At 37.7% G+C, this 9,880-nt stretch overlaps 1 protein-coding gene across 1 annotated transcript in view; it reads right to left on the reverse strand.

Annotated features, from left to right (window-relative positions):
- The window catches only part of BCA1 (Beta carbonic anhydrase 1), a gene marked incomplete at its 3' end in the record, with an annotated part of 49,766 nt that extends 40,358 nt beyond the window's left edge, over window positions 1-9,408 (reverse strand). The window contains exons 1-6 of the mRNA XM_012939591.3: window positions 9,344-9,408; window positions 8,841-8,991; window positions 8,681-8,809; window positions 8,394-8,646; window positions 4,881-5,315; window positions 973-1,236 (exon numbers count right to left, since the gene is read on the reverse strand). Of these exons, the coding sequence (XP_012795045.2) occupies window positions 973-1,236; window positions 4,881-5,315; window positions 8,394-8,646; window positions 8,681-8,809; window positions 8,841-8,974 (1,215 nt within the window). The 5' untranslated portion in view covers window positions 8,975-8,991; window positions 9,344-9,408. The remainder of the gene's footprint in view (window positions 1-972; window positions 1,237-4,880; window positions 5,316-8,393; window positions 8,647-8,680; window positions 8,810-8,840; window positions 8,992-9,343) is intronic.
- Window positions 9,409-9,880: the final 472 nt, after the last annotated feature.

Here is a 9,880-nt window from a genome sequence, read left to right on the forward strand (position 1 = left end):
ATGTTGGAAAATTTATCTTTAAATATGTATTTCCGGTGAAATACTTCAGCAATCATGTAAACACTTGTCATAAAAATTCGAGATTTGGAATGTTTTGCAAAAACACTACAATACAAATAATACAGTATTCTGAAGAAAAGTATTAAAGACCTACATGAAGTGTGAAAATTTTAGGTTACAATATTTTAAATGCGGCTATTGCGTTCGTACTTCACAGAGTAGTAACGGCTGTTGATTGACTGAAAAGATGTTCGGAATTTGCCGAATTCGACAAAACTTGTGTTAGACAGTGAATGTAACTTATTTACCAAGTACATATTGATGTACATAACTTTAAGCGAGACGTTTTTAAGTGTAAGATCTAATAATATTAATTGGATATCCAAACTGATGCAGGGCGTTAAGCACTGTGCCGAATATACCAGCATTTCTGTATTGTACATAGATCTTCTTTTTACAGTTTACATAAAAGGGTTATTCGCTTTTGATCTACATTGAAAATAACTAAAATATTATGAAGAATACTTTCCTGTACGTGGCTACGTAACATGCTTAATTTGCCGAATAATGAGTTTATGAACTCATCTTCAAGCCAAATGAAGTGCGAGCTAAACCTACGACCTACTGATTGAGTGTTTTATCCACTAGATTTTACTAACTAGTTCCACTTTTTCTAAGTACTTTTTTAAATATTTAGTACTATTATTAGGAACTACATTAAATTTAGTGAGAACTATTGGATATTTGTTTCAACTTGAGCGAAATGCTACCTTACATCATTTCTAACTTTTTATGTGTATTTTGACTCTCATCGAGTTTGGATGCAGGATCATGAAAAGCTATCATTCATTAACGTCTTCGACAAACGTAGTAACAAAGTAGCCTTAAGGCTCGTGGATACTGGCTTCCTCGCTTTCAGAAACAAAACTATTTTAGGAAAGTTTTTCAGTTACTGGATGAACCTAAGCTTACCTGGGCCACTACATCAACTGATTTAACACAAGCTCCAGTTGTTGCATTCCAAAAGCGTAGAGTATGATCCGATGTTCCCCCACCTGTGCATAAAAGATTTGGTTTCCAAGGGCACCATGATAATGCCTTAACTGCGGCCTGGTGATCTCTTAGAACATGTTCAGGCTTTGAGATATCATTAAAAGGCCAAATACAAACGAAGTTGTCATTTGCTCCTGATGCAAGGAAACGTTTATCTGGTGACCAACTCAATCCACAAACTTCCTAGAAAATAAGCATAAAAGGATGGAAACAAAATGAACATATATCAAATGGAAATGTAGTGAAGCAAAATCAGAAGAACAGATCATTAGGTGATAGCCGATCACGTCTGTTAAAACAGGCAAAAATAAGCCATTAGTTGCTTTTCGAATTTTATATTAACCACTGATTGCCAATTATTTACTACCTGACAAATCATTTATGGTTACACTAGTTTGGTTCAAAAATTTTATACATAAGTCATAGCTTTGATTTACTAATACATATCTATACAATTACTCAGTCAGTTGGTAAGCCTGTCTTTTGACATTTATTAAACAGAGATTTCAGGGGTGAAATCGTCAGTTTAAACCAATTTAGTCATATTTAATTAAATCGAATAGTTCATCATCATAATCGAAAATGGTCTATTTCATATGCTAACATGGAGAATTGCACTTGCTAAATAAAATAGTATAGACTAGTTAGTGTCAACGTAACAATCATAAAAAAGAGGAGCATTCGTGACGAGTAATAAAACAATTAGAAGGTAAGGTGTATAAGATAATACATATTAGAATGAACGAATTAGACTATGTGGTTTAAGGATTGATAATAATAATAATAAAATCGTTAAAATGTTTGACAAGTAGTTTAATATTCATAACAGGTGCTCAATCATAAAAAGAATACTACAATTAGACAGTAAAAGGAGAGCAAATATTAAGCAAAGAAACAATAGGAAAAAATGAAAAGAAAAGTTTAACAATGTTGAGGATGTGCAATCTTCGATAACGTAGAAATCCTGTTACAGTTAATTATTCAGTGTGAGCACTATCCATGAAATTTCAATACATTTTCACGATGATTTGTATGAATAACAAATACTTAGTTTGAACATTCTAATCATTTTTATTTGATACGCAATCGACAGACTCAAAATATTTTGATCAAAATCAAAAAACATCTATAAAACTAGTGTTTTTACTCTAGTTAATGAGACAGCAAAAAAGAACAGGATAGACGTAATTTTGTTCAAAGTAGTAAAGTCATAGTAGTCAATTATTTGCATAGTTTATGAACGTATTAAATAAATCCAATGGTTTTTGTCATATCCATATCAATAAACCTAACCATATTTGTCCGTAAGAAATTGGTAAAACCGTCCTGTTTACCCTGGTCAACATAGTAGTCAACAATTGAGTTACAAATCACTTATTGAACCATTTTTTCCATTATTTCTTCCTTCGATTAGCTATCCTTCTGTTAATTAACTGTAGTTTTATATATATATATATATATATATATATATATATATATATATATATATATATATGGAAATTTAGACAGGTAACTTCAAAACAGCGAAGGAAACAAATTCGATATTACAGAACCACACAGAGTTTGACTTAAGTAATAACAACGTAAATAAGATGAAAACACAAGCACACAGTTCTAAAACACCGAAATATTACAGTTGATTAATCACCATTTAGAGACAAATGTCATGTTTGTCTAGTCCTTTAGTGTTGATCGAATTCTATCGACAAAGTTACAATGTAACCACCAGTCTAAATGACTTGAAATCGCGTGCACTAAATCGAGATGTGAAGTAGAAGTGTAGTGAAGGAGAACACGGGTGAGGACAACCAAATTGTATTTAGCACAAATTACAGAATTACTTGGTAAAATGGAAAAACCATATAGTAAATCGTTAATTTGCAAAATATCATTCCATCATATCAAACCTGACTGTTGCTGTTGCAAACCTCAATCCACTGTCTCACATTTCATTGTTCATGCGATTTCTTACAAATTCCATTGTGTTCTCGCTCTTCCTTTCTTGATCTTCTCCATCTTCTGCTGCCAGACATTACGTTCTTTTAACTCACGTTATATACTACTTATATCAATATAAGTAGCACGTACCACAGAAGTAGTCGACAGGACATTGACGAGTGCCAAATAATACGAGACATATGTTTAAGGTCTCCTGTCAATTACCTCCAGCTAACATCTCCATTTAGTGGACGCGATGTCAACTCACTTAGACTGGTGGTCACAGTGTAACTTGATCGGTAGAATTTGATTAACACTAAAGGACTAGACAAATATGGCAGTGGTATCTAAATTGTGACTAAACAATGGTGAATATCCCAGTCCCACAGGAGTTCAGTCGCGGCCAAAACAGCTGTGTTGCGTGGTGTGGGTCCGAATCCACAAGGGGATATCAGTCTTCGCAAGACTACGGTTATGGTTTGCTGAAGTCTTAATTAGTACGAAACAGGTCGAGGATTTCCTATGGATTATCTCCAACCATCTAACACTTACACAAAATCCTCTACTTGAAAAACATCATGGTGTCCAATGGCATTCTCGAACCTGTGTACCAAATGTATAACATTCTGATGCAGTTTTCCAGTAGTATACACTTGTTTATAAGACAATAATATTGGTAACCGAAATATCACATAACTGATATCCAATGGATACCAATTACTATTTTTACGAAGTCCTTTTAATTATTTATCTGAAAGGATAAATATTGGTACAAAGGGGCACCTAATACATATGCGCAACACAAGTCACTTGACTTGTGTGTGGGCTGAGATGCTGTCCGGGTGCCCAGACCGAAACAGGTGATTTCCCTAGGGAGCCACGCCCGGAGCCTTCAACTTAAAGGTATGATCCATAAGGCAGTGGAGCAACCTCAGGAGATGCAGTTCCATGGTAGCCAGTGACAAACAATAGGTTCATACGCCACTTGTTCCTTCAGGATCCTGGAGCCCATGTGAACCATTGGCTTGGAATCAGGGTTTGCCAACTCCCCTACGTGGATCCTCCATATCCACCAATCCGGTTAGAGCGCCAGACATTCGCTTTCCGTTCTCTCGATTTAGTAAACAACACCCCCACCGCGAGAAGGCAGTGAGTATGACTTCCCTGGCAGTGACTGTATACGCATGGCCATGTGAGAGCATTTTGGAGAGGGAGAGCTAACTCTCCTCACCATCGTCTATACTAGGGCAAACGATTTGTCATGTTAACATGAATTTTGGTCAGAATCTGAGCACACAATACCACAAAAATGAATGTTTAATAAATAAAAGACAAGTAGAAAATATGTATAATGATCTCTGTAAATGAAGCTAAAGTAGTCCTAGCTTTGTAATCAGTAATCTGGTTCGGTCTTCAAGGAAATAAACCAAATCATCGAATTTAGATAGCGAAAACATCTCTGCCTTACGAGAAGTAGACGACTATTCTGAGACAACCATAGAAATAAACGTTACGAAATAGACTGACTTTATCTAAATGGAACTTTGCAAAATAGTTAGTTGACATGGATGTAACACTCCTGAGCAATGAAACGAAGATTATAAAGTTGTAGAATAAGACCGGTACATCATAAAATGCTAAGGTTTTTGGTGTCATGAAAAATTATTAAGACTAAGCATCCGGAATAATTTAAGGGCACTCCCGAACATATATAATAACAAATATTTCACAAAATGAATGATATAAAACGTCTAAGACCCAAGAGCAAAGGATCATTACGACAGTGAAATACAAATATTCAAGTACGTGGAAATCAATAACCAGGTCCTCGTAAATGGCTACACGTGCGCAGAACAGAACACACGGTAAGATTGTTAGTTGAAACCTACCTGGGTATGAAAATCACCAACTCCGACTTCATGATGAGCGACCCGCGTATCATGATGTCTAATATGTCCTGATTTAGACGCACTAGAAACTAAATATTCACGCCAGGTGACGGCTGGTACGCGACCGGCAGAACTGACACCTCCAAGTCGCATCGTACGTACTAGTGACTGGCTAGAAGCATCCCAAAGTTGAACACGACCAGCGCTAAGACCAATGGCAATAATATTGTGAGAATCAGGAGACCACTCCAAACTCGAAACATATTCATCGTCAAAACCACAGGACATAAGACAAGTGATATCTCCTGAAGATGAGTTCCAAAGATAAACTTCTTGATTTAACGCAACAGCCAAAATATTGTCCATTGACCAGTCCAAAATATTAAGATAAAAATCATCAATAATGTCTGGAGCATCAAGAACTTTCTCTGGCATCTAAAGGATGAAATAATTTCAAAATTTGTGCAATAACTACCAAACATAGTTGTAGAGCTACTTGATAATCCGTAAGGAAATAAATCAAAACGTAAAGGTGAAGGGAAATTACTAGTAATGCCAGTAAATGTAACATCATAGTTAATACTGCATGCTTCAGATTTGTTATTTAATAAAAATGAAAACTGTTACAACCGAGCGCCAAAATAAATATGTGCCACGCAAATATGAAAGTGAAAGCATAAAGTGATGGATGGAATGAATCGAAATAGGCAAACGAGAGTAGTATATAGTACGAGGAACAGTTCACTTGAAATTACAAATAGAAACAAACTTACAGTTGCGGGAGTTCCACTTATATTTTCATGACGAATGTCAAGGGAATTCAAAGCAGTACCGTCACTGGTTTCTATCCTGAGCTATAGGTGACAAAGTCTCAAGCCACTAGATTGTGCGATCTCTATGTACTCGAACTAGGGAGCCGTGGTGAACAGAAAGATGCCGATCTCATACAGATTTCTTTCGTTCAAAGACGCGATGTCATAACTAGCATCTGCGATTAACGCACTATATTGGAACCGTTGGGATGAAATTCGTAACACATATCCCAACCAGGGAAGGCAGTGTTTCAAGATCGTGATACTATATAGACCATTGTTGCTATCTGAACCGAACGCTCACATTACTAACATGTTGAGACTGGATATCAGCTACCCTTCGGCGATAACAATGATCAAACAGTCATTTGGAATCCTCAACTAAAAGACGCCAGGGTTTGTAAACACAGAACAAAACTGCTATTATTGACGCATTAAAAACCAGATCAACATTGTCAAAAATGACTGAGATTGGTATGATTTAACTACACGTGGGTTCATTTCATCACTCGTGTCACCACCAGCACTCACACAACTACAGAGAAACACGAACATTTCAGCTACTTTTAATGACTCATTACAAAGAGTAAGTACTGACACAGGCTTCTCTTAATCTTTAGAAGCACTTTTAATTTAGGAAGTAAAATGTACGTGCAAGACTTACGGACATTGCCAAGTAGTTAAGTGGAATTTGGATAGCTTGTGTACTGTCACAGTGTAAGATATCTTTCGCAGACTTAAGGTCGAAAAGTCCTACCCCCGAATGCCCTAGTATGGCAGAGTGGGAAGAGTCAGCACTCTCTCGAAATGCTTTCACATGCATATAGCCACTGTCAGGGAAGTCATACTCACTGCCTTCTCGCGGTGGGGGTGTTGTTTACTAAATCGAGAGGATGAAAAGCGAATGTCCGGCGATCTAACCGGATTGGTGGATATGGAGGGTCCACGTAGGGGAGTTGGTAAACCTTGGTTCCAAGCCAATGGTGCACATGGGCTTCAGGATCCTAAGGAAACAAATGGTCTATGAACCTATTGCTTGTCACTGGCTACCATGGGACTGCATCTCCTGCCTTGTAGATCAGACTTTTAGGTCGGAGTCCTCGGGCGTGGCCACTTGTTTGGGTCTGGGCACCCGGACAGTATTCCAGCCCTCACACAAAAGGAATGATTTATGTGTCGCGTATCAATTTGGTGCCTTCTTGTACCAATGTTTATTCAAATAACTATTAGAGCTACTTCTAAAGTGTTGTCGATGGTTGTATGCTCACATTTGTACCTAAATTTACGACCTGTACATTTAAATCTTCGACCAGCACTAAATATTTTTTGAATATACTTGCTTGAGAAGACCATTTACTTTATTTGTTTTAACACACAGATATTGGTACGAGGTGAAAACCATTTACTCGATAGTGAACCTCATTTCTTGTTGTGTTCCTGTTGTAATGCCTGCGCACAGGTGGAGATTACAAGGTTTTGTTCTCCACCGTAGTTTCTTCCGACACTGATGTGACTTTTGAGTCAAAGGGCACTTGACCTATTAATAAGAATTCAATTGATTAGTGCTGCATTTGTCCTGGAACTTGGTGCAACACGTGTTAGCAAAACCGGATTCCGCGAAAGCACCCATAAATTAGACTATTCAGTGACTTGAGACAGTTTGGACAGGACAGAACAATTACCAGAGATGAGACGCTAATTGGTTTGGAAGGTAAAGGTACGCAATGAGAATAATGGGGACTGAAGACAGTAAAACATTTTCGTTCTTTATGAAGCTGCTGCAAGTATTGTTTGAGTGAGTGATGTAGCGGAGAACAGAGCAGTTCCCTCAAAACACTATCTTGACATATTTTTGTGTGGGCTAGGCTACTACCCGGGTATTTGGTCTTCTTGGGAGACTTTTCAGTGCAATGATCTAGAGGTCTAGTCCACAAATAGATGGAGCAGTGTTAGGAGACGCAGTCCTATGGTAGCCAGTAACTAAAAAAGACTCGTACACCATCCGTTCCTTTATGATCCTGAACCTACTGCACCATTTGTTTGTAACCAGGGTTTCCTAACTCCCCTGGGTGGTCCTCTGTATCCATTAGACCTATATTCTCACCAAGTATATAAATATAAATTTTTACATTAACGCCGTTCATGAAATCCCGTTTTAGGCACTGACTTTAAAATGAAAGTGAACATTCGTTATTGTTCCGCCATTCGAATAGATTGGAAGGTTATCCAGCGTAAAGAGACGCAATGTGACAGAGACGCTTTGACTTGATATTAAGGAGGGGACAAACACCTGTAGGTCTTCGCATGGGTAGAAGTTATTTTCATACCATTAAAAGTAGTACCTCGTTGAAGCTAAAGACCATGCCTACGGAAGCCTGTAGTTATAGTTCTAGAGGTTTTTACAGTAGAAAACGATGGAACAACAAATGAATTTCGAAGACAAAGCTAAAACATCTTCACCGTTGAGCCCATAATACTAAAGATAGAGATGCATCAAAACCTACCTATCATAATCCTATTTCCCAAATCAAATAGAGCATTACAAACCTAATTGCAAACCAGCCGTATGAAAAATTTTGCTAGTCGTGTAAATAAAAGTGACCACCATATAGTGCCGATCCCCAGTTACTCAACAAACTAATCAAACGCTCGTATCTGTAGTAATGGACTTCAGTAAAAGTCTGAATGTTTTGGTTCTTACCTGAGGTATAGTGCGCCTATAGAGTCCCTTTACAGCGGATACAGAGCTATTTGTGGTGCAGTGTACATTACCACTATCTCGAACAGCAGCATTATAGCGGAGAATCCGACTTCCAGGACAGTCATTAGTATTTAAACTATCTGCTACGGCTTGTTGATAATCAACAGCCTCTTCATTTGATGGATCTTCGTTGCATTTTCGAATTACATGTCGCGCCCTGCACATGTTTGTTGATGACCTGTTAGGGATAAATCTATTACAAAGTAAGATCAAAATATTTTTGTCACCTGTCACCATCACATTCGTGTACCGTTGGTATTTTTTTAATGGAAGAGTTAGGTGTCCTTTTGAAGGAGTTACTTGAATCATCTGAGACTAGGCCACTGTGAGATGGCGTTCTCGTTGGAGTTTTAGAACTGCAAAGTAATTGAATAGCATGATACCTACTTAGGTTTGCCTCTCGAAATTCCAAAAGCTCTGTTCATTGTAGGGTTTTGATTATTATCCTGAAGGGATCTACTGAGGCTTCCATCTCCAGAACTGATATCTGAGAAGGTCCGAGAAAATCCTGATAAAACCATCAAAGTGTGGATATAAACTGGAAAAAAAACACAACGATAGGTATCTTAAATTCGAAGAATTTTTCATTAAAATATGGTTCGAGAACAGAGAAAATAGTAGTAAAACTACTGCTGACAAGACTACAGTGCACATAAACCAAAATAAAGTTGATGTTCATAGAACTCTTGTCAAAATATCAGTAAGGAATTTTAGGGGTTTTGTACCATTTCCCCAAAATTTTCTATTGTGGCTTCCCCATATTAGGGAGAATGAGTCAGTCGCTTCTGAACTCATCTAATTGCTGGCTGGAAATGGAAAGGAACGTATTGTTAAAAGTTACTGTACAACTAAACATCAATTCATCGTCGGGGTTAACGACTGGAACATACAGTAAGCTTAAGGGGCAGGAATGGAAATCAATTAATCAAATGTTGCGCGAATCGCAACGAATTTTGATAGCGTATGTGAACTGATTAGAACAAACGAAATATTCTGTCCTAAAGTATGATAAAAAATCCAGTCAATAATCGGGCGACTGGCCCAAGTACAGCTTTGAGTTCCTTTAATTCTGTGTCTTAAGTATATATTTTGCGATTACTCAGTATTGTGAGTTTCAGTTGGAAGGAACAGCAGGCTAGGTGGCCTACGTTAGTCCTAGCAACGGGTACCTCCCATTTGATCCTACTCAGTTTTAAAGGCGTTAACAGACGAGGCTTCAGTGACGTGTTGAAGTAATAAATTCTATTAGTTAGAGATTAGACGGGAAAGTCGATGGTGGCAGTGAATTCCACCATCTGACTACTCTTAGGGAGTAGGAGGTGTGGGTACATTTCATTCTTCTGTGTTGTGTCTCCAGTTTATGGGTGTTATTCTCAAGGTTTGTATTGAGACCGAGCTTAAACAGGTACTTAAGGGAATGCCCAGTT

This window comes from Schistosoma haematobium, chromosome 1 (genome assembly GCF_000699445.3).
Source record: "Schistosoma haematobium chromosome 1, whole genome shotgun sequence".
Taxonomy (NCBI): Eukaryota; Metazoa; Platyhelminthes; class Trematoda; order Strigeidida; family Schistosomatidae; genus Schistosoma; species Schistosoma haematobium.